At 37.3% G+C, this 24,897-nt stretch overlaps 1 protein-coding gene across 2 annotated transcripts in view; it reads left to right on the forward strand.

Annotated features, from left to right (window-relative positions):
* MRC1 (mannose receptor C-type 1) overlaps nt 1-24,897 on the forward strand; it is a 53,044-nt gene that overhangs the window by 10,173 nt on the left and 17,974 nt on the right. For both annotated transcript variants that reach the window (XM_065831206.2, XM_071805192.1), the window contains exons 4-17: nt 97-261; nt 1,896-2,009; nt 4,239-4,385; nt 8,447-8,629; nt 11,010-11,167; nt 14,149-14,259; nt 15,593-15,708; nt 17,026-17,174; nt 18,705-18,904; nt 19,364-19,488; nt 20,659-20,746; nt 21,660-21,804; nt 24,018-24,059; nt 24,181-24,344. In XM_065831206.2, coding sequence (XP_065687278.1) covers nt 97-261; nt 1,896-2,009; nt 4,239-4,385; nt 8,447-8,629; nt 11,010-11,167; nt 14,149-14,259; nt 15,593-15,708; nt 17,026-17,174; nt 18,705-18,904; nt 19,364-19,488; nt 20,659-20,746; nt 21,660-21,804; nt 24,018-24,059; nt 24,181-24,344 — 1,907 coding nt within the window. The remainder of the gene's footprint in view (nt 1-96; nt 262-1,895; nt 2,010-4,238; nt 4,386-8,446; nt 8,630-11,009; nt 11,168-14,148; nt 14,260-15,592; nt 15,709-17,025; nt 17,175-18,704; nt 18,905-19,363; nt 19,489-20,658; nt 20,747-21,659; nt 21,805-24,017; nt 24,060-24,180; nt 24,345-24,897) is intronic.

Here is a 24,897-nt window from a genome sequence, read left to right on the forward strand (position 1 = left end):
TGGTTAGGTCTGTGTATTTCTGCTCAGCGATTTATTCTGTGTTTCATCTGGTTCCGTCTTCATGATCAGTTACAGCATTTCTTTTTCTCCCTACAGTTAATAGTATTGGTTTGTTGTGGAATACTGATCCTTTAACAAATGTCCAGTACCAGATAAACTCTGAGGCAGCTCTGAAATGGCACCAGGCAAGAAAAAGCTGTCAACAACAGAAGGCAGAATTATTAAGCATCACAGAGTTGCATGAACAAACATACCTGACAGGTATGGCAATATTATCCATCAGTGTTGGGTTTTTTTGTGGTTTTTTTTGTTTGTTTTAGGTGCATTATTGTAACAACAATATTCATATAGCATTTTCAGTCTTGAAAATGGATATTTGTTCAGTCCGTGTCACTGATGAAGATATTTAATAGTATCATCCCAATACAGACCCAAAAGGGCCAACACTTGTTACTGGTTTCTGTCTGGGCATTGAGCCATTGACTGTAACTCTTTGGATGCAGCCATCCAGCCAGTTCCTAATCTATCTAATAGTCCATCCATCAAATCCATATCTCTTCAATTTAGAGGAATGATAAATGTATTTTTAAGGCTATGAACAGTCTGTTCTATCTAAACTTTTGTTTTCAATTTAAGGATTTGGTCAAAACATGGGTCTTTTTTTTAGTGAATGTGATGAAATTTTTGTTGAAATTAGTGCTCAAGGGAGTAATCTGGCACTGACATATATGAATGAGTTATTAGTAGGTGTGTTTTCATTGCAAGCTAATAGATATTGCTGCCAAATGTATGTGAAAATCAGTTTTTCATTCTACAGCTCTCTGGGCAGAATGAGGATTTCTTGTCATGCTCAGTTCTTGATTGTAACCACAACTTGTTTGTATAGAAGGAATACTGGAACATATTAATGTGTTGGTGCCAAATCAGGCTTTGGTATGACATTCCAGTCCTGCCAGTGCTTAACTACCCCTCATTTCAGCCTTGCAATGCTTCAAGTGCTACTCATAATCATGGTGTCAAAGAAAACTAAAATATATAGAGCAAAATTACATAGTGGCATAATGTCGTTGGTAGAAGCAGAAATAAATATTATATACAGAGCAATGATTTTCTGTGAGCTATACAGAAATACATCTAATTCAAACAAATCACTGGTCAACCAACTGGGCTTCCAAGTCTTATATTAATACGAAAGGCAAAGATAGACAGTTTATTAATAATGACTATAAATAGTGCTAGAGAATTCACCAGGACCATAATTAAGCATGATATTTCTCAATGCTTTTCAGACTGGAGGATCAATTTGGAACTTGTTTTAGAAGCCTGACTTATCCATGCCTAAAAAACTGAAATCAGATGAGTCTGAAAAATGTATAAGAAGTGCTGTTAAAAAGATGATATTTGGAATGATCACATTTTAGTATAGACTGGTAAAATGCAATTTTTTACTCTACAGTATTTTGAAAATTTGAAACTTGCATTTGTTAATTTTGTTGGAAGAGAAAATACACAATAGGAAACTATTCACATTTCATTTGAGAAAACGGATTTTTGGTTTTGTCACCTTTTGTGCAATTTTATTGATGTAATATTTTATATTTTTTCATATTTATAATAAATGGTTTACAAAGAGCATGCAGAAATGTCATTTTGTTTTCTCTTCTAATACAATTTTCCACACCTAAAATTGTGAAAACTCTAAAGTGACCCAAGTGAGATGACATGTTGTGCAGGTTTAGCATGGCCACCTTAACTAAAAGGTTAAAAGTTGCTAAAGCTTGTACTGGAGAAAAAGGAGAAACAGACAGTTTAGCTTCAATTCAGCTCTCAAGTTTTGAGAAAGTGTTTGCTCTTGCCATGCACTTCTAGTGTCTGTCTTTGTCTCTGTTGCCCAGGTTTGACTGGCAGACTGAGTTCTGCTCTCTGGTTTGGTCTTAACAGTTTGAATTTCAACAGCGGATGGCAATGGGTTGGTGGTGCTCCTTTTCGATACTTAAATTGGGTTCCAGGTAAGGTTAAATATGTTACTACTCAGTTTAAAAGGAAAAAAATTGGTCATCATGTAACAAATTAATTTTCTAGCACTCTGTTCTCCTGCATTTACTGAGCTTGTTTTGGTGTAGATAGATTCTGTCTGTGGCCATAAACACTGTGAGAAACAGCTCATGTTAATGGTAGCCTCAAAACCCAGAGGAAAGCTTTAGAAGTCATCTATTTACACTTCATTTGTATATCTTCTGAATTTACTTTACGTCTATGTGAATACAGAATAAATCTGATGCTACATGTCTATTAATTTGTGAGATCAGTCTGGTCAGTATATGTGTGGTGCACCTTTTTTTTTTTTTTCCTTTCCTTTGTTTTGGTTATTTGCTTAAAAAATGGATTTTCATTTTCGTTTGGGTTTAACGCACCCTTGGTAGTAACGTGTAACCAAACTGAACACATTAGGCTAGTCTACTTTTAAGCAGACCCAGCTACTTCACACCTGTAGTTGCGATGTTGAACCCTGGTACCATTATTAAAAAGCTGGTCTCCTTTGCCATCTATATACATGGTGAAGAAGGGGTGCTTTTCCAGTTTACTCTTCAGATTCAGAGTGCCTATGTTAAGGTGTCTTTTTGCAGGACTCTTAATTTCCTTGCACCTGCTATTCAGGAAGCTTTTGGAGACTAATTTAAAGTAGGTGTCTGAAGTTATGCCTTGTAAATACTCTGTCTTCACTGAGCATGTCACATGTATTTAATCTGCAGTAACTATAAACTCAGGCTTCATCATACCGCCCAGTGGTTTCCTTGTGTAGATAAGACCAAAGGCACATTTTAGGTGGACAAACATCTTGAGTAGGTAAGCGTTGAAGAATGAATTGAACTACTTTATAAATTGCTCTCCAATGGAGTGAAGACACAAGATAAACAGATGGGCAGAACTGCAAGTTGCTGCAAAGATATTTATAGGTCTAGCATCCAAGTGCATTGATAAGGATCTGCGAGTCTTGAAAAGGGGGAGAAAACTGGTTGTGAGGTGGAGTCAGAGCAGCAAGGGGAGCTGTTTATGGCGGTTAAAACCTCGGACAGCTCTCAGTTGTCCTCTAAAGAATTAGACAGGTTTTGGTGTAACCAAAATGGGCTCCATCTGTCTTTAACTCCTTATGTTCCTTAATTTCTTTCGACAATAATACTCTAAAGTCCATAGACCTCTTTTATATTTGTGCTATCACCTTCACGAATTTCCTTTGGTCAACCTACTTCTACCTCGTCCCCATTACCTTGCTGGTTCAAGAGCTGGCTCTTCTTCCTCTAGTGTGTTTTGAAAAAATACATGGAAGCTTCATATTCTTCCATTTCACTAGCTCTGAATAAATAGCAGAAAAACATGAGAACTAAGTTGTCAACATATGAAATAAAATTATGCTGTTTAGGCATTTGGGAGAGCTAAAACAATTTAAATTTGTATTTTTGAATTAAGCGTATCCTTTTCTCCCATGGGAAGAAGATATATCCAAATATAAGACTAACTGTAATCTAGAGGTAATGAAATCATAATGATGTAAGAAAATTTTCAGTGAACAGTCGTGCACACTAAAAATATTGTCTGGCTGTGTTTATTGCTGAGCAGTACTGACACTTGCTTGTTATGTAGTACAGTGATATGTGTTCAGAAATGAAAGAAAATCCATGCTAGGTTTAATCACATTTGACTAGATTTTGAAAAGTTCATTCTGTTTATTGCAGAAATGTGTTCCATTCTATACTAATTTCTTCTAGATTTTTCTGTTAGTGCTAATTCTAATCTTCAACTAAAAATATCCAAATATCTTGCTATTGTTGTATTGTCTAGACAAGTAGACAAGAAGCTTGTATTAGCAAAATAATTACTTATTACTTATCTGTCTTTTCTGTTATCCTAAGTACAAAGTTTGACTAGCTTACTGAGGAGTATTTTCACCTAAAGATTGTCCTCTGGAGCTTACACATTGTTCATCTAGAAAGGGAAAAAAACCCAAACAAAATAAATAGGTGCACTGTAATTCCTTCCATCAGGACTTTGAACCTGTGAAGAGGCTGTTAAATTGTGAACTGGATAAATATCTCAACTTGTGGTTGTGGCCCCATTCCTTCTAAAGGACTGTTAAGAATCACAATTGTCTATATTAATGTATGTTATATGGAAAAGATTAGAATGTGAGAGTGATAGGAGGGTAACCATAACATGCTTATACTTTTTCATTTTTAAAGGACATCCTTCTCCAGAACCTGGAAAAATCTGTGCAGCATTAAATCCTGGCAAAGGTGCTAAGTGGGAGAATCGGGAATGTGATCAGAAACTCGGCTATATTTGTAAACGAGGAAATGCTACATTAGAATCTTTCATTATTCCTACAGGTAGGTTTGGTAATAAACCTTCAACAAATTATTAGTGACCAGTGGTTTTTATCTGTCATTCTAATAGGTTACTTGTTATTGCATGTGGTAAAAGCAAACTGTGGCTTGACCAAGATTCCCTGTAAAAGTGACCAGTGTGAACTTTCTTTTTGTGCTGGCTTCTCTACTTCCTGTATAGTCATCTTTCTTCAGAAGCTTTGTGTTCAAAATTGGAGAAATGGTGAAGTTCTCTTTTCCAAAAACAAGCAGAACTGTCAGATTTTTTCGTAAAACAAAAAAGAGAACAATGTTTTAAAAAATGATGCATAGTTTCTATATCTATTTATTTTATAACTATATATATATTTATATATATATATACATATATGAAATTACTGATTTGTACATATGTAAAAACTATTCAAGTTATTTATGAAATTATTTAAATTATATGTATACAGACACTTTTTCAGAAGAAATGTAGTTCTGGCACTTGCCTAATGTACACAGGAAAGACAAAACAGTCATAAGTTTTCATAGTTTTATTTAGACCTGTTTCCTTATTACCTCTCTGTGTACTACTAAAACCTTGTAACTTATTCATTTGTTTCATCACTCCTTTGTTCTGTTCTTTCCAAGTTTCTTCTTCTTTCCAGGACATACAGGTATCTTCTAAATCCACTGACATTATTTTCTATGGGTTTTAGAAGCAGAAAGCTAAACGTTTACTGGATTTCCAGTCTGTTTATTAATATGCACTGTTGGCAAACCAGATGTTTTGCAAACTAAGTGTTTGACATTTGGCTTCAAAACCGTGTTTTTTATTGTTTTCCTTGCTTTTGCCAATATATAACCAGCCCTGTCAAAAACACTTAAGAGAGAGACTTAGCTCTAATTTGTTTTGCTTTATTGCTAAGAGAAAAAAACAAAGCCAAACAAACCCCACAAGAATGAGCTCATTAATTAAATATTGAGTTAGAAATTTAATACTTTAATTAATTAAATTAATACTTCAGTCTTGAAATAAGCATATTTTTGCCTTAGCTGAGAAGGACTTTAGTGCATATTTCAATTATTTCCTAAATTAAGTTGTAAAGTATTGTTAGTATTTGTATGCAGTTGATAAGCAAATAGTTCATATTAAGTTGTCTCAGAATGTTCCATTGGCTACTGTTCAACTTTTCAGGTTTCATATGTGAGTTCCTAAACACTGATGCCTATAAATATATCTGATCTATTCAGCACTGGCTGCTATCTTACTTATATTTAATTTCAGTTTTGGGGGATCTAATGGCCATTTCTTTTTTATGCATTAGGCTTTTGATTCTCTGCCCTGCCACTATTTTACCAGTAACTTGGAGAAAGAACAGAAGTGAAACAAAAGTTTTCACATGTGCTGAAATGGCTGAGTAAACATGTTGACAGATTGACCAGAGATTGCCAGTTATTCAGTTCATAAAATATTGTTCAAAATGTCCCGTGGGCGGAAGTCATAAAAGAAATAAGCATGCCATCATGCAAGGTGTTAAGTGCCCTCAACTTTTAATGATGTAAAGGAAAACTCATGGTGGATGATGTTTTCCTAACTAGGGGTCCTGAGCCAAGAAATAAATTAATTATAAATTCATTTAGTTGTCCACTTAACATCCTTTGAAGTTTTAACCCTGGAAGTTACAAATGAGTCTAACCAAAGCAGTATGTGAGGACTGTGGGACAGAAGAACACTTTTCAACAGAATATAATTATACTTCTAGCCAAAACAAACTACAGAAAAAATCTGTACAGCATATTTATTTTTGTTGCAGATGAAGACTTTCATTATGTCAACTATACAGGGCTTTTTGTATCAGAAGTGTTTGTTCCAGCAGGGGGCCACATCATCGTGTATGTTGAAGTGATATAGAATCTTAGGGCTTCACTGCGTTTACCTTGTAATAATACAGCAAAGTGGATTAATAGGAACCTGTTAATTTCACCTGTAAAATTTGCTTATTTTTTAACATATTTTTCTGAGGGAAGGCTGTCTATCTACCTCTACCAAGTGACTGCCAGAAGAGATTTCATCCCATTCCAACAAGGTGTAATGATCTTAAAGTATTAAGTTTCTAATGTTTCATTAAAAGTTCGATTAAAGGAAATAAGTGCTCTTAGTGTCACTGTTGTGTGAGCTCTCTCTTATCAGACCACAGAGGATGGGTGTGAGAGAGAGGAATGTGAATGCTGGAACCATGAGACAATCTTCAATTCGTGCTTTCATCATTTTAGATGCTCAAGTCAATCATGGTGATGTTTTCAGACTTTGGGAAGTCAAGCCTATTGTTTAGAAAAGTATTTGCTCTCTGCTTGAGGAATAACCATTCTATGCTTACAAAGTTAATTTCTGTATCTTGATCTATTGCACAGTAAATTAATCAACCTGATACGTGGAATAACATTTTTTACACATTAATGTGTTTTCCTTTATTACATCTTATTTGTTTGAATTTGCATTGTTTCTTTTGCTTAAGTCAAATGAAGTTCAGGGAGTAATATTTGTTTGCATTAGGATGGCTTTGTGTTGTCATGTATTTTCTTAAAAAGGAGAATAGGGAAGCACAGAATTAATTTTTGCTGAGTACTGGAAATGAAGAACTGAAGACTTTTTCTGACTGAGAATCCCCAGCTATGTCACTCAATAAGACTTGCACTGAAGAAACTAGACTCTCAACTGCTTTTCTTGTCTTGTGGCCTGAAATAAATTCCCTGGTGTTACTGGATTTACAAGCAAAAGAGCTGCACACCCTGCCATAGCTGCTTTAGTGTTTACAGTAATAGTCTCATAGTCTCCTTCAGTCTGAAAAAGAGACTCACAGACTCTCTGGGGAATAAATACCTTTGTGACTGTCTCTGTTAGCCAAGTCTGAACTACTGCTGTCTGTTCTGTTCAGTGTTCACAGTTTGCAGAAGGGTGCACGAAGTATGCTGAAGGTGCATATGAGCCTAGGCTTTTTTTCAAAGCAATTGGCTGCCTCTCACAGCAAAATGCATACGCTCAGAACTGAAACCAGACATAGGACAAATCAGGCAGTTGTCTGAAGTATCAAACTAACCTCTACAACAGCATTTGCCACTTTTGTCCTCTCTTTTATCTTCCAACACGACCACATACATTGTTCTATTCAAGTGATCCTATTCCAGTTCTTCCTCTGCTGTGGCAGGACTGGCAGGGCTCTGACCAAACACCAAGACCCTTCTCCTTGGGTGACAAAGTTCAGTTTTGCTTAAACTTTGTGGGAACATGCTAGCACTTTTTGAGGCAGGTCTGCAAACAGCAGAATGTATTTGTTGCTGTGTTAGAAATCCGTGTTGTGACAACAAGTGTCTACTAATCATCAGCATATTCCAGTTGAAATAGGATACGTGCTTGCAAACTGGGCCTGTCTGGTGATGTGGTTGTTGGCAGTACTCTGGTACTGTTCTGTTGAACTTTCACAAGCAAGTTTTAAGCATAAATCATTTACTCTGACAGCACAGTTTTCTCAATGAAGCTTTAAAAAACTATTCCTAAAAGCAGTATTCTTATTTGGGTTCTCTTGTGACCCTCTAGAACCAGTTATTTTTTGCTTTGTTAGTCTAGCAAATGGGACTAATCTGTAAAATGCCTAAGGTTTGGGGAAAGAAATTACCTTCATAAATGTTTTGTAAGCCCAGGTTCTTAACATACAGCTATACAGTATGGAGGAACAAGAGATATGCTGACACAAATGTAGAAAAATGATAAAGCACAGCTCTGCAGGCCTTAACTTTTAGTATGTATATATGAGTTTAAAAGTCGAAACTGTGTTTTATGATAATTTTTAATTGTGTCTTTTCACAAGCTGCAAGCACTCTTTTGCAACTGCAGCGTTCTTCCAAAAAAATATGGAAATTTCAAATTTGAATCATGCATGCAGATCATTATCCCTGTACATATTTTTCAGCTCTGCTGTTCTTCATGAAGAAAATCTATAATTAATTTGTTTGTTAAGTCTTTCCTTATGTGATTTGCAGTCTTTAGCTAAGAACATAATTCTGAAACTCTTCATGGTCATTTTTCTTTTCAGAGACTAATGTGCCTATTAGGTGTCCTGATCAATGGATGTCATATGCTGGTCACTGTTACAGAATTCACAGGGACCCCAAAATATGGAAAGATGCCTTAACATCCTGCAGGAAAGAAGATGGGGATTTGGCAAGCATCCATAATGTTGAAGAGTACAGCTTTGTTATTTCTCAGCTTGGGTACCGTGAGTATTTTTTTACAATAGCACATATATTTGTTTGTACTATGAAAATAAAGAGTATTGATTATGTCGTACCTATTAATAAAAGGAGGAGACTATTTTTAAAAAATTGTCCTGATCACCGAGTTCAGAAGGAGTTACATTTTAAATTTAAAAAGTCTTTGGAAGGAAAAAAAAACAAAACCAAAAACGAACCACACAATAAGAACACAAAAGCCAAACAAACTATACTGACACAGAAAAGCTGTGGTCAATGTTATGAATTGCATCAACCTCAAACCTACTTTTCAGGGTCTTCTTCTAACTGCTTTTACATGGATTAAAACAATTGTCAACCTTTTCAGAACGTTGTTCTGCAAAGATAGATGAGAGGAAGCCAAATCTGTTGGTCAGAGGCAGTTTGGGAATATTTCGGCCCTATTACCAGCACTGCCCTGTCCTTATTTTTCAAATCACGCTACTTGTGTTTCTTCTGAAAAAGGAAACTCTCTGTTCCAGTGTGTGGACTCACATATGCACCAAATTAAGTATGGTACTTAGGTGTTTGGTTTCTGAGCACACACTCGAGTAGTTGCAAGGCAAGTTAACCTACAGATGCTGTGCATTCATCAGGGGACATGCGACCATGCTGATGCTGAGGCAATTTCATGGTGCCTATTGCTTCACACAGACTAGATTCTGCATGCAGAATCAATTACTGCTTTTGACGGGAGCAGCATGTTCACACCTACTTCTGCCTCTTTGCAGTAATTAATCCTATGTGTGCTTTTAGTGCCAGGTAAGCGAGTTAGTTTTTCCTTCACTGAAAAAGCAGTGAGCTGCCTTGGGCTACAATGTAACAGCAGTCTAGGAGTGGCAATCATAGAACAGTTGGTATGCTTTAGTTTTGTGTTCTAGCCAACACCATGACAATTCGTGCTTGCCCTCACATTCCTGAAAGAGTGATTTGTTACTACTTTATTAACAACATGAAATTTTTACTCTTCCAAAGGATATTATAAGGAGAGGTGGGACCTCTTGATGAGAGATTAGGACATTTTAAAAAGTTAGGCTCTAAGGGAAATTAGATGTATTTTCACCTTACTCCTTGAAGTAGATTATTTCATAGTTTAGTGGCTTCTGCAAAGACCTTTCCTGGACTAACTGTATTGCACTGTTTTAGTAAAAGTGAATGTTTCTGAAAGGCAATAGTGCTGAAGGAAACCAGACTTCTCACATATGGCACACTCACCGCAACAAGCTATTTTGAAAGCATTCTTTTCAGAGGAGTAAAATTGGAACAACTAAAGAAGCCTTTTAAGGCAGTTTATGAAAAATATTAGATTACCCGTGTTCACCACTGAGATGAGAACACCATGTATTGCAGTGCCTAGAAAATCTTGTCTGCAACAGAACTGTGCTGCAATAAATGCTGTACAGAAATAACTGAAGTCTGTCTTTGCACAAAAGAATTCACAGTCCCATGATCAAACAAAGGAAGCAGGGGTACAATGAGATGAGTATTGTCATAGTAGCCAAGCTTTTGTTGGCATCGCCTACAAAGGAGAACTTTAGAGAGGAATATGACGAAGAATAAAGAAGGGCATTCTGGATGTTTACACAGAAGTCCAGCATGTGATATGGCAGAAACACAGCCCAGTGCATGTCTGAGAGAGTGGGAAACGGCTTATTTACAAGTGGCTGGGAAAAAATACCTTGGTATTTAGTCACCCAGCTTCAGAGATTATTGCAAAACTCCTTGACAGTATTTCTTCTTCAGAATAGTAAATGTTATGTAGGAAGAGGCTCCACAGAGCCAGAAATGGCTCTTGGCCATTTCTGATTTATACAGCTTACTTAGATGACTTCGATGTAATAATTTTGTTAAAGAATGTAGTTTATTGTTTATATTAGCATGATGTGAGCCAACTGCAGTAGGAGCTCAGACCATAGATGAGGCCTCTGCTGTGCTAGGTGCTCAATAAACACAGACAGAAAGATTTTCACAGATAACTAAAAAAAAAATAAATTGGAGAGCGTGGATGGTCATAGCTAAGGAGTAAATGAGACATCAGTGAACATGATGGGCAGTCGAATCGGGACAACTTTCAGTTTTGGTAGCACAGAAAAGTTTAAAGGAAGGTAGTGAGGTGTGGAGTTCAGGGACTTCTGAACCTGAGGAGCAATGTGGCAGAAGAGGTAAAGGTGCCTGTTTGAAAATGGAGCCTGATGACTGGAGTGGATATATGAGGAACAGTCTGCCCTCTTTATGAAACAGGGAACCTTAATCTGCTGTGACTGCCTTTTAAACTTGCTGAGAATAAATGATTTTCTGTTTCATGAAGATAAAAATTCACATAACATAAAAGGACTGTTATCAATCTTGTTAATCGTATGTCTTCAGGGCCAGCTGATGAGCTGTGGATTGGGTTGAATGACCTCAAGGTCCAGATGTATTTTGAATGGAGTGATGGGACACCTGTCACCTACACCAAGTGGCTTCGAGGAGAACCCACTCATGCAAACAACAGGCAAGAGGACTGTGTTGTTATGAAAGGAAAGGTAAAGTCATGTAACTATTGACTTAATTATAATTTTTTAATTATTCATTAATTATCAACTAAGTATTTTTAAAAAAATCTTCTCCGTTGTACTAGTGGATATGCTCTGGTGAGAAGAGTGTAAAAGTATATTTCTTCCCTGGCAACCAGGCCAAGGTGCACATGTTAACTGAAACACATTTTTAAGGGCCTGATCATTTTTGTGCTCCTTTGTCTGAGCAGTGGCTATGTAGTGGTTGTTGAGGATGCAGTAGATGCTTTGTCTAACTTACAGAATTATAGGGTCAGCCAGTAGAAGGAAACTGAGTGCTCAAATGTGAGGGTCAGCCAATTTAGGTTGTAAATGGCTGTTGCTTTAAGGACTTTTATAGTGATGAAGGTTGGAGAACTTGCTTAGGAACAGAAGGTTTGCAAGGCAGCTGGCCTTGGTGCATGTGCATGGTGAGTTGCAAGGAACACGTGGCTGAGATTTTTGTCTCATGTGCCATTCTGTGCTCTTTAGTTACCCTCATCTGTTTGTGTGAACTTTGGGGTTTTATGGTGTTGTACATGGAACTATTGGTGCAGGAAGTATTAGAGAAGGTTGGAGGCTTGACAAGCATTTCATAATTTGGTTAGTACTTTAATAAAAGTAATAAGATTACTCTTGACATTCATAGTTCCTTGATGCAATTTTTTTTTTTCATTTCACTTTTTTTTTCTTTCTTTTTTTTTTTTTTTTAACGTATAGGGTAGCTTAAATGCATTGATAAAGCCATGATTTTAATCAGAATGACCTGACTGCCTTCAAAACAAGAGTTTCAAGAAAGAATAGCAAGGGACAGAATTTGGTTTGTGCCTCTCTGAGGATCTGGATGACATTTTCTGGCCAAGCCAAGTGTTATAGAATTTTGGAGAACTTATATTGAGGTTAAAAATCCCTGTTTGTGTACTGGGATCCACTAAATTATAATTGTCTGCAAACTTAAGTAAATCACTTCTTGTGACAGCTTGAATTCTGGTCTCCGTTGTATTTCTCTAGGAAAGACACAGCAAGTTTCTCTTGTGAAATTATAGGAAAGACACGTCTGGTTAATTCCATAAGACTTCAGGAGAAAGGTGTGGAAGGGAGACACTGCAAGTAGCCCTGGCAGTATCCTCTGGTGCAGGGCAGGAGCAGCATGGTTTGGACTACATGCCACTCTGCAGTGCCAAGCCCTGAAAGAACCACTGTTGGTCTGCCTTATGTTTCCTTCCACTCCATGTGGCGATTCATTGAAACCTACTGAATAGAGAAAGGGATGGAAAAATAGGAGTTGAGTTATTCCTAGTCACGTCCTCACCCTTGCCCAGACTGAACCACTGGAACGCACAAGCAGTTCAGTTACAAGGAGACAAGAATAGTTACAGACACATACAGTGGTATGTGATTACCTGTATGTGTCTAGGCAGATCTGTTGATAGAAGATGACCTAAGATTATAAAAAGGGACCTAATATTTTATTGGTTATTAAAATAAAATTAATTCAGTGCCCAAGGTCTTAAAGCATTAAGATTTGGACTCACTGGTCATGTTGTATGTGCCATGCTAAAAGTGGCAGCATTCAGTGCAGCCAGATAACTTATGATCATTGCTCAGAAGTAAAGTTTCTGATGACAGGCTGGTATGCTTAAGACTGTTGTCTAAAACCAGCTGAAAATACCGGTTGAGGCTGCTGGGCCTTGACTTGGGGAAGAGAGCAGAAGACTCCATCCTCTGGTACACCAAACCTTCTCTTCCTTCACCTAACATGTACCTGTCAGTACAGAAGGACATTGGGGTCCTCCAACACTGAATATGTACCTAAAACCCAGAGGCTTTTTTAATTCCAACAACAATAGATGGATACATTTAGCTATAAATAGAAGTAGCAGCTTGGTGTTCCATTCTGCTGCTTTAGAAGAGCTGTCATCCTTTCACTTGTATCAGCTCTCAAAAACAATACAGAAAGCATGATGTAGATTTTGGCTGAAGAAATAAAGGGGGGGGTTGATTTGTAAAAGAGAAATCTGAAAAAGAGCAGAAGTCTTCAAGTATACACAGCTTGTTACAGAGGTTGTAATCAATTATTCCAATTGTATATTTAGTAAAAAGGAACAGACTACTTAGGATGTGGTTAAGAACAGGTTAGCTGGAAGCCAGCAGGGATATTCAGAATAAACTACTCCCTCTCTCACTTTGAGGGTTTGGGGTAGAGGATGTTTGGAGATCTTCCAACTAAGTATTTCTATGGTTATCAGAGTGTGAGCTGTTACAAAAGTGTTCCATACCGATTTCTCTATGTGGCTGGTCTCTCTGCTGTTCATGTGTGTAGCAACAGATGATTAACCTTCAAGGATAATTTAAAAAATGAAGCACCAGGGAGCAGCAAGGATCAGCTCCATTGTTAACAGTGAGGAGCTACAAGCCAAGAGTAATAGCCCAGTTTGCAGGGACAGAACCTGTCCCCCTGTCCCCAGGAAAGCGTAGGGCAGGTGGGGTAGGCAGCTGGTGGCAGACCAGAGCCTGCATCCAGGATGGTGAGATGTGTCCAAGGTCAAACCAAGTAGATGAGTCAGGATCAGGTCCCGAGAGAGTAATGAGGGTCAGAAACAAACTAATGATTGCTGGGTAAGTCCACAATTACAAGGCAAGTTCAAGATTGAGCCAGGAAGACTGTGCAAAGGTGAGGGTCTGAATCAACAAGGCACATAGCCAGGTACAGACACTGCTGGAGCTGGAGACCAGTATTTCAGTTCCAGAATAGGCTGGGATTGAAGGCCCAGATCCAAGCTTCAGTGGAGCCCCAGGGCCCGTGCGCAGGCAGGTGGGTGGAGGCCCCAGGTTAAGACAATGGGGGCCATTAAGGTCTATTGGTGGCCTCAGGCCACTAATGGAAGGTTAGAAATTAATTATAACATAAATTATAACCTTTTTTGAAGACAAAATCCCACTTGACTGTGATGTTCTGTTCCTCTGTCCAGGATGGATTTTGGGCAGACCATTCTTGTGAAAAGAAAATTGGCTACATCTGTAAAAAGAAACCCATGTCAGAAGCTCCTGCAGAAGAGGAAATTGATGTGGGCTGCCGGAGAGTAAGTAAAGAAAAAACTGTCTGATCTGATTAGCCTGCTAGGAATGATTAAGAAGAGAAAATGCCACCTAGGTGACAGATAAAACAGGAAAAATGAATTTTGTGTTGTCATCATCAACCCAGTTGGCCTTCTCATTTCTATGGCAGATGGGATAGGTGATATCTAATAACAAATCTAGGCTCTGACTGTCATTTGACTTTTGATGCTCCCTTTCTTTTTCCAGAAACCAAAACACCTGTAGTCTTTACAATAGGTCTTTTTTCCTTGATCGACATTTAAGCCTTCCTAAGGAATTTGCCTGTACCAGCAGTTGCTCTTCCTCTCTGCCTACAATTTTCTTCAAAATGAATTACAGCAGGAAGGGTGTGCTCGTCTACGTACTATTCTCAAGGCTTTGTTGTGGTCTCTGGCAGTGCTCTGTACTTTGAAGAGTTTCTTCTGAGTGCCTCAGCAAAATGAATCCATTGTGCTCCTTCTGAACTGCTGGTGGATCTATTGTTTATTTGGTAATGCTCGCCTTCTGGTAACATAACGCTCCAAAAAGCCTATGGTAATTTGTTATGCCATAGGGAATCCTACAGGGTTTTTGTCATCCATGAAGAAATTACCTTTTCTCTCAAGTCTGCTTTACACAGCTACAGAGAAACCCCTTGATGTTTATTCCCAGTATAAGGTACATTGGTATCTTAAAAATATTCAACTGTTGGAGAAGATGAAGGGATCCTAATGCTTATGGATGTTGTCTTTGCCTAGAGCACTGAGTGCATGCTCATAGAAAAAAAACTCTCATAGGTGAGAAATGGAAAAACATTAGAAGAAAATTTGTGTCAATTGTGGCTGGTCACAGCAAACTCTTCCTCTGTAAGCATATTCCTGAGTTAATGGCATTTGAATGAGAAAACAAAAGAGAGTGTAAGTATTAGTTAATAATAAACAAATCTGTCTGAGGTGTCATTCTCTTTCTGAAAATTCTCATTCTCAGGCTGAAATTTGCTTCTCAAGAACATTCTCATGATTGCATAATGCCTGACTATGTGCTAGTTATTATGTAATCCTATGCCTTCATAAGTGGAATGCACTGGTTAAAAATTCATTATATGTGAAAAATTGTTTTCTGAAACACAATTTTTTTAAAAAAACTTTGATCCTGCCTGTTTCCAGTTTGGCCTTTTGAGTTCACTTTTTCCTTTGTCTAATGGTTAACTGACAGTGGTATAAATCGGTTTTGTTGGTTTTAAGTGGTGTGGGTTTTGCTGTTGCTTTTTTTTTTTTTTTTGTAAAGAAGTTTAGAAAAACTGCAACATATGTGATCACTTGATGTTTATTTTGACAGGGTTGGAAAAGATATGGTTTTTATTGTTACTTCATTGGAAATACATTTGCATCATTTTCTCAAGCAAATCAAACCTGTGGAAGGCATCAGGCCTTTTTAGCAACCATTGAAGACAGGTATGTTAAGGTCTGCTAGCATGAGGGGATTACATGAAGATTTCACATCTAGTGTTACCCGAATATCAAAATAAATATTCATATCTGAACAAAAATCTTCTTTGAGAGGACAGCTAGCTGTAGATACAGAACTTTTTGGTTTTTGCATGTATGTTCAAATCCAGATGTTCATTCTTATTTTTCTTTTTAGTAAAAATAGGTGCTGGCTATGAAATCAATATTGATATAGATGGTTACATCAAGGAAAAAAATTATGTCTTATTTTTCCTTAATAGCTATGGCTTGAGGATGGGTTTTACTTGAGTGAGGGATGCAGAATCCAATTTTGATTATTAGATGAAATATGACTCTGAATTAGTTTCTAAAGGTAGTTCAAATGAGCAAGAGGATTTCATTTTCACCTATCTGGTCTTCTCAGAATGGAGCTACTCTTAAAAAAAAAAATAAGAAACCAAATGATAATAGCACTGCTTGGTACCTGAAAATCCATTACAATTCAGGCAGTATTCAGTGTGCACTAAATTTCTGAACAACTGGTGCACATTGTTGGATGTGGAATATTGTGGAATGTTGAGAAAAAAAAGTTAGGATTAAGAAACGAAGCTTATTTGCAGTTGACTTGATGCTTTACACTTTCTCTTACTTGTTTCTATATTGTCTAAATGTGTATGTTCTAGCGTGAAAGCTCTGTCACGGATGGTAGCTCTCTAAGTATAGATATCACTGCAGCAGTCATAAAAATGGTTTAACAATAATGTGGTCTTCAGACTATACCCCTTAACAATAAGGAGATACTTCTTCTGTTTGCTTTGATTTCTTAAGAGCTGTTTGTTTAAACACCATAATGAACTATGGCAGACTTTACCTAAACATCGGTTTGTTTCCCAAACATAAATTTTCCTGCATGATCATTTGATCTAATTTGCAGCCTCTACTTCTGTATATTTCTTCAATAATAATGAGATTGCATTTTTCAGTTTTGGATTTGCTTGAAACAAGAAGCCATTAGAATACAAGGGTAGTAGAAATTCTCAGAAAATACAGTGGTTTTACACATAAGCCATGTCAGGTTTCTTCTTCCCCACCAATTTCATGTCTCTTTCTTTACTGGACATCCAAAGAGACGACAGAATACTTTGATATTCCAGCTTACAAAATATCTATTCTGTAATGTTTTGTTATGTGCTTTGTTCAAGTAAATCCATCCAAGCTACATTTTCAAGAAGGTGCAGCAGTAATTCTGAGAAAATAACAAGTCTTTTACAACTTTCAAAAGTAAATTTGAGTATTATTTAACGATTGTGTTCTTATGAACAGATATGAACAAGCCTATCTGACTAGCCTGGTTGGGCTGAGAACAGAAAGATACTTTTGGATTGGGCTTTCAGATGTAGAAGAAAAGGGAACGTTCAAGTGGACTAATGGCGATTCTGTCTTATTTACACACTGGAATTCTGAAATGCCTGGTAGGTATGGCTCTATACTATTTAATGAGTCCAGTGCGCAAAATACATGGCTCACTACCTGATTTCTTTTTTTACTTCATTCCTTAGCCCTTGCTTGATGGTACAACAACTAATCACTCCCAAATGTATCTGGCTGCTTTCTTGAGCATGCAGTGCTGTTGGTAACTTCCTGCTTAGTGCTACGATGAGTTTTTAATGTGAGCTTGGGAAAACACTTTAAATTGAGATCAAGTTTGTGATTTGCACCTGTTCTGGGAAAGTTTGTGTCTGTACTGCTCTGGAAGAGCAGTCTCTGCCGGCATACTGAGCCCTGCTAGCAAGTCCTGGCCGTTCAGCCATGTCTCACAGTGCACTTGCTCCCTGTGTGTTCCGAGGTGTGTGAGATCATGGCATGCTTGAAGCATCTCTGGTCTCAGAGAAAATGTATTGTAGGAAAGGACGAGAGAGTCAAGGGAAGATTCCTGTTTAATCTTTTTTGGTTAATATCTTTGCTAGATTAGTTGCGATTTCCTATTTACTAAGTCTCGTCGATGAAAACATTGCTATTTTTTATTTTCTGATAAAAGTACGGGGGTGGGAAGTAATTTCATCTCTGACATGGTCACATCAGAAAGGGGATGGTCGTCAGCCTTCAAGGTTCTTGTGTATTGCATTTGCCTCTCAGGAGATCCTCTGATTTGTGAAGTGGTAAGCCTATACAGACCATTAAGTCAATACTAGGCTTTTATATATTAATAGCATTTTTGAAAATCATAGTCAACTGAGACAAATTTGAGAAACTAACTCTAACCACGTCTTCAGTTTTAGGAGATAATTTGTTGGATCTTGGGTTATGATGTTGCTAGAGTCAGCTGCTGGAAGTGATTTGATATGAAGCACAATCTGTTATCTCAGAAATGGATGAGCCACAGATTTTTTTTTTTTCCTTCTTTCCCATGAATTAGAATAGTAGAATGGCAGAATGGTTTGGACTGGAAGGGACATTTAAAGATCATCCAGTCCAACCCCCCTACCATGGGCAGGGACAACTTACATTAGATGAGGTGGCTCCATGCCCCATCTAACCTGACCTTGAACGCTTCTAATGATGGGCACCCACAACTTCTCTGGGCAACTTGTTCCAGTGTTTCACTACCCTCATAGCAAAAAAAAAAAAAAAAAATTCTTCCTTATGTCCAATATAAACATACTGTCTTTCATTTTAAAACCATTGCCCCTTGTCCTGTCGCTACAGGTCATGGTAAAAAGTCTTTTTCCTTTTTCCTTATAAACCCTTTATATATATCGAATAGCCATGATAAGGTCTCCCTGGAGCCTTCTCTTCTCCAGGCTGAACAAGCCCATTACCACAGCCTTTCTTCAGAGGAGATGTGTTCCAGCCCTCTGATGATTTTCGTGGCCATCCTCTGCACCTGCCCTAACATTAGAAACGTGTTTGACTCTGTACAAAGACTTAATTTCTGTCGGGGTAGAATTCTAAATCCTCATGACCCACAACTGTTGCTTTTGTGCATTCCTGTTTACAACCAGGAAGAAAGACGGGCTGTGTTGCCATGAGGACTGGAATTGCCGGTGGATTATGGGATGTAATAAAGTGTGAAGAAAAGGCAAAGTTCCTATGCAAAATGTGGGCAGAGGGAGTGACGCCTCCACCTGTTCCTACAACAACTCCCATTCCCCGGTGTCCAGAGGGTTGGGACTCAAACAATCGTATTAGCTTCTGTTTCAAAGTAAGTATGTTGCTTATTTTTGTATTAAGGTAGTTTTGGTTTGCTGCATATACGTTCAATAAAAATTGGTATACATATGTCTTACTGTTTCATAAGCTGAAGTACAGATTGTACATAGAGGTCATGTTCCTTTCTGTTGAAATGCTTATGGTTTTGTTTATTCCATTAAAGTAGAATCTTCTGATCTTAATTTCCCATTCTTTATAGATTAGAAGTGCCTTTCTTGTAGTTTTTGTCTTGCAGGCTCCTCTCAGCAATGTAGTTTGCTAATTTGGCTTAAAGACACTCATACTAGGCCTGTGTTTCACATAGGTCAACACTCATAAACCCTATATTCAAAGTTTCTGTAACCCTCACAGAAAAAGCTAATAGTAAATGAATTGCTTTTGGGTAGCTGATGTTTCTTGATCTTGTGATCTGCATTGCCTGTTTTGTCTGATTGCAAAATGCTCTCTTCAGCCTTTTTCAAGAGGAGAGGAAAAGAAAACATGGCTTGAATCTCAAGAGTTTTGTCGAGCTATAGGAGGAGATTTGGCCTCCATTAATGGTAAAGAAGAACAGTATGTGATATGGCGTTCTATTGCGTGAGTATCTGTAGTGTAGCCATCAATCAGTTTCAATTAGTCTTTTGATCTTTCTGAAATATTTCATTTTAGGTGTATGTTTTTACTTCAGTAAAAGTCTGTCTGTATTCATTATCTGCACCTGTATCAAAAACAGAGCAAAAAAGCAGAGCTGATGAAATACCAGGAATTGTATGACTAGTGTCAATCACCCCAGAAGCTAATGCTAAAATGAGATTGGCAAGATATCTGGTTGAGGCAACATTTATTGTCTGATATGAAAATATTTACTGTGATTTGGTGATACTATAAAACTAACACAGATGCCTGTTGTTTTCCCATAAGCAAGTGTACAAATAGGGTAACAGTCATGATATAAATCTGGTCATTGTGTTCATCGTTTGTCATTTTTATGGACTAATCAGATAGCAGAAGCAACTTCAGATTCATTTTTTCCTACACAAGTAATGTAAATAAGGTTAGTAAGTCTTTGAACTGTAAAAAGCATGTGTGAGATTTCTCAATGAAATCGAATACTCTTAAAAAGGTAGCACTTGCAATAGGACCTGGATAGGCTCAATGAACTTGTATGTCGCTGTCTAACTAGGAAGCAAGACTCAAACATAGCAGCCTTGCAAAATGCTACAACTGCATGAGAATCCCAGCTGTGTACTTATAGTAAGGAAGAACTTTCAGATGCTGCATTACCACAAAATGACTCAATAAATTCAGATAAATCAGTAAAGTATGTCTGGTTGCAGGCAAGAGTTAGTTTAAGGTGCTATTTTTTAAATGTGATTCGACTACAGCAAGTAACTTTTTGTTTGGAAGACATAAGTGCCTTTACAGAGAAAATGGTGAGTTGATAAATGGGACAACAATAGCCATTGAACCATTTTATCAAAGTATTAAGCCATCTTATTTTCAGGAGTTGGATTGGATCTCGACATTTTCTTGGTCAATATTTCCATCTGTCTGAGTTAATGTATAGTATAGTTTATTATAATGTATAACTGCTAGAAGTGGTTGCTTTTATTCAATTTTCATCCTGGTTGTTTTTGTTTCTAGCAGCTTTAAGGATTGTTTTTATAGAAACTGATAGATTACTTAAAATATTGTAATGCCCTTATTAGTTTTGTTTTTATGTTTAAACTTCTTAGAAATGGGACTTTTTAAACAAATTTTTTTTAGGAACAATGGCTTTTACAACCAGCGTTTCTGGATGGGTTTATATTACTTGAATCCTGATGATGGCTTCATTTGGAGTGATGGATCTCCAGTGAGTGATTCAATTTTCCACAGCTGTTATTTTGCATTCCCTGTGCTTCTCAAGTGTGTGTGCTGTATGTGTTTTGTGTAATTTTATGCTTAATCTTAACCCTCCACTGTGTCCTCCTCTTTTTAGGAATACTTCTGAATAAGAGTTCTATGGTTTGATTTTTTTTTTGGCTAAAACATACTGAGTTTTTATAAGAAAATGTGCATTGAATCAACGAGAAAATTCATGTAGACTAAAGGGTATATTTATAAATACAAATAAGAAGTAAAATAGTAAGATAGTCCATCTTTAGTATTTCTATTCTTTGCTAATTAGATCTTTATCTGAAATGGCACACATTCCATGGAGCTGAAGGTGATTGTTTTATGCCAGCACAACTTGACTATACTTTAGACTACAAAATGAAAATGTAGAAACAAAACTAATTTTGGAGATGTGGTTATATTTGATACAAGGTTGGTTAAAATATATTGATAGAAATTTACCATACAGAAAACTGAAATTGGAATTCGTACAGGAAAATTGGAAGTAATATTTTTCTGAAAAAAATGCCAAGACTTTTGTTGTGTCTGGATAATGTCCTACTGTTTTAGTCACCCAGGATATTTACTTAATTTAACATGGCCAGTCATTGCTCTTAGATGAATTTGACAGAATTTAAGTCCTACAAAAAATGTCAATTTTCTTCTAAGTGTGATCAGTAACAACTGTTATCTAAGCTGCAGTCCAGTTGCAATCTGAAAAAAAACCCTGAAATGTCAGCATTTGCATGGGGAGATTCTGGTTTCCTCTTACATAAGTTTTCAAACAGGCAGTAGGAACAAATAGTTGGTCTGTGGTTTGATGTCTTCTCCCTCTCTCCTTTATTTTCTTTCTATATAACAGAATCTTTCCCAAATCTTTTCTGTCATAGGTGAGGTATGAAAACTGGGGCTTTGGAGAACCCAATAATTATCAAGGAATTGAACTTTGTGCAGAAATCAGTGGTGATTCCAGCATGCTATGGAATGACAGGCACTGTGATTATCTGTATGGATGGATTTGCCAGATAAGAAAAGGTATAGCTTACTCCCGTGTATTAGTATAATAAGAAAAGATTTTACTCAATTCTTTCCTTAACTTTAAAAAATAAAAAAATTCAAACCCTGTTTGTTAGAATGTTTCCCTGTGGAATGTGCCATATCAAAGTGGTATAAGGATTTTCATGTCTTTGATGCATTTAAAGATACAGAGTCTTTGGTGCCCTGCTGGGACTTCTCACTGATCTTTCTTTATGATTTCAGAAGGGTGAATGTGATACTTGAAAAATAGGAAAAGTTACTTTGAATATTCTCTTACATTTTTGGCTTTTCAGAAGTTCATACCTTCTCCAATGAATAATTTGAGTTTCAAGTTATTAGAAAATAGCTTGCAAATCAGTTCACATACTTGCATTTTTATGCGTGGAAGCTGCCTCCTTTACTTGGCTCAGGTACTGTTTCGGCAGCTAATTGAATCTGTAGCTGCAAGATGGAACCTGTTTTTGAGATAATTCATTTTGCTTTGACTGGGCTTTATATTCATATTTTGGTTTCTTGCTAAATTCTCTTCAGATCTGAGTTTGGAGGCTTTTTATTTTGTGAAGACATAAAGACAAAATTTTTAATTTGAGAGAATCTTGAGTTCCACAACCAGTGCATTTACCTAAGTTTATGTATTTTAGAAAGTGCTCATTTAAACTTTTAATTACATTCTTATATTGACAATAAATACCAGCTTTGCTTTTTATTGGTAAAAGCAGAGAATGTTTTATTATGCTGGTATCTGTGAGATTATATTTTATTACAAAATAAATTGGTAAACCTGTAAGACAGAGATATCCTCTATTAGAAGTTGTTCCCCTGAAGTGCTAATGATGCTATCCAGCATGTCATCTCCATGATGACAAAGCAAAAACAAACAGGGGAGTTCTTTAGCCTGAAGTCTTAATTTCAGAAATTACCAGTTAATTTCTTACCTCATTCTGTAGTAGCTGGGGCACCACAGAAGAATATAACGCTGTCTGCATTCTTGCTGCCTCTGGTTTAAGCCAGAATTCATGTATAAGTGACCTGGGGACAGGAGGGAGAGGGAGATATGGGAACGTCTTAATAGAGTTAATGCTTTGAGATGTAAGGTTTTCTGCATCCAGTAAATACAAAAATAATTAATTAATTCAGACAAATTTCAAGGTGTTATATCATATCTCGCTGTCCTGGGGAGCCCTGTACCCCTGAGACCCCAGATGAAGCCAGGTTAATGGAGGAGTTTGCTTTAGTCGATGAGGACTGGGTTAGGGAGCAATTAAGTAGTCTGGACATCCATAAACCCATGGGTCCACATGAGATGCACCTGTGGTTGCTGAGGGAGCTGGCTGAAGTCATTGCTAGACCACTCTCCATCATCTTTGCCAAGTCTTGGGAAACGGGAGAGGTGCCCGAGGATTGGAGGAAAGCAAATGTCACTCCAGTCTTCAAAAAGGGCAAGAAGGAGGACCCGAGTAATTATAGACTGGTCAGCCTCACCTCTGTCCCTGGGAAAGTAATGGAACAGCTTGTCCTTGGTGCCATCTCAAGACATATCAAGGATAAGAGGGTTATTAGGGGCAGTCAGCATGGCTTTACTAAGGGTAAGTCATGCTTGACCAACCTCGTAGCCTTTTATGAGAATGTAACAAGGTGGATGGATGATGGCAGGGCGGTGGATGTGGTCTACCTTGAATTCAGTAAAGCCTTTGACACAGTCACCCATAGCATCCTAGTTGCTAAGTTGAGGAGGTGTGGTCTGGACAATAGAGTAGTGAGGTGGATTGCAAACTGGCATAAGGAGAGAAGCCAGAGAGTGGTAGTCAATGGTGTGGAGTCTAGTTGGAGGCCAGTATGTAGTGGAGTGCCTCAGGGGTCAGTACTGGGGCCAATATTATTCAATATATTCATTAACGATTTAGACGAGGGAATTGAGTGTACTATCAGCAAGTTGACACTAAGCTGAGAGGAGTGGCTGACATACTGTGATACTGTGATACATTAGGAATAACTTATATTTGTAGCCTCAGGGAAAAAAGAATATGTATTTAAAATTGAATAGTACACCAAAAGTAAGAATAAGCCTATTTAGTTCCTTCTGGTTTTTGGTGTTAAATCCATTGGTGATTGTAAAATTCGATGCCAACAGAAAAACATGCCTATGAATCATAGTGTATATTTTCTCTTCCAGTGGAAAGTGTACAATCATAAGTATTTGTTTCTTACAGGGGCAAGTGTAAAGCCTGAACCAACAGAATCTCCTGCACCCAGTAAGTGTTATTGCTATTACTGTTCTTGTGTGTGTATGTCTAAAAGCACTTTTAAAATTTTAGTAATGACAATGTCTTGTATCTCAGGAACAATGTAGTTAGCTTACCATTTATCTTACAGAATACAAGACTACTGAGGATGGATGGATTATGCTTGAAGACAAACAATATTATTTCAGTACGGAGAGTGTTCCTATGGAAAAGGGTCGGGAATTCTGCCAAAGGAACTTTGGAGACCTTGCCGTCATTGAAAGTGAAAGTGAAAGAAAGTTCCTCTGGCGATATGTAAGAAAAATCATTAGTACTATGGAATAAATCATCCAAAACAAGTGAGCATGGGCACAAATCCTTTTCACCCTGCCGTTTTCCCTACACGTTTTATGATAGTGAAATTGCAGTAGCATTAAGCCAGATTAACATGAAGAACAAACTCAAGTCTTTTTTCTAGATTGTTTTGTAACTGAGATGAGGATAATTTTGGAGTGGTGTTTTGTATAGAAATTAGCACAGTAAGCATTAAGCACATAATTATCTGCTTTTCCTATTCAATGTGGCAGGTACACCACATTATATCTATCTGTAACTGGTAGAGTGCTCAGGTAAACCTTAATGCTTCTGATTGACCTGTGGCTTCATTTTAGCAAAAAGTGTTATACTTGTGAGCTGTGATTCTGTAAGGCAGGTGAGTTAACCGAAAGTAGTTTATCAACAGATAAACTCAAGATATCTTAAGTAGTGATGAAACCAGATATTGGCGTACCTAGCTTTTGATCCTGTCAGTGCATGTGGGATGTAGTCCACCTAGCAGTCTCTTTTTGGTCCTCAAGTTTGACCCTTT

The sequence above is a fragment of the Patagioenas fasciata genome, chromosome 2 (assembly GCF_037038585.1).
Source record: "Patagioenas fasciata isolate bPatFas1 chromosome 2, bPatFas1.hap1, whole genome shotgun sequence".
In the NCBI taxonomy this organism is placed as follows: domain Eukaryota; kingdom Metazoa; phylum Chordata; class Aves; order Columbiformes; family Columbidae; genus Patagioenas; species Patagioenas fasciata.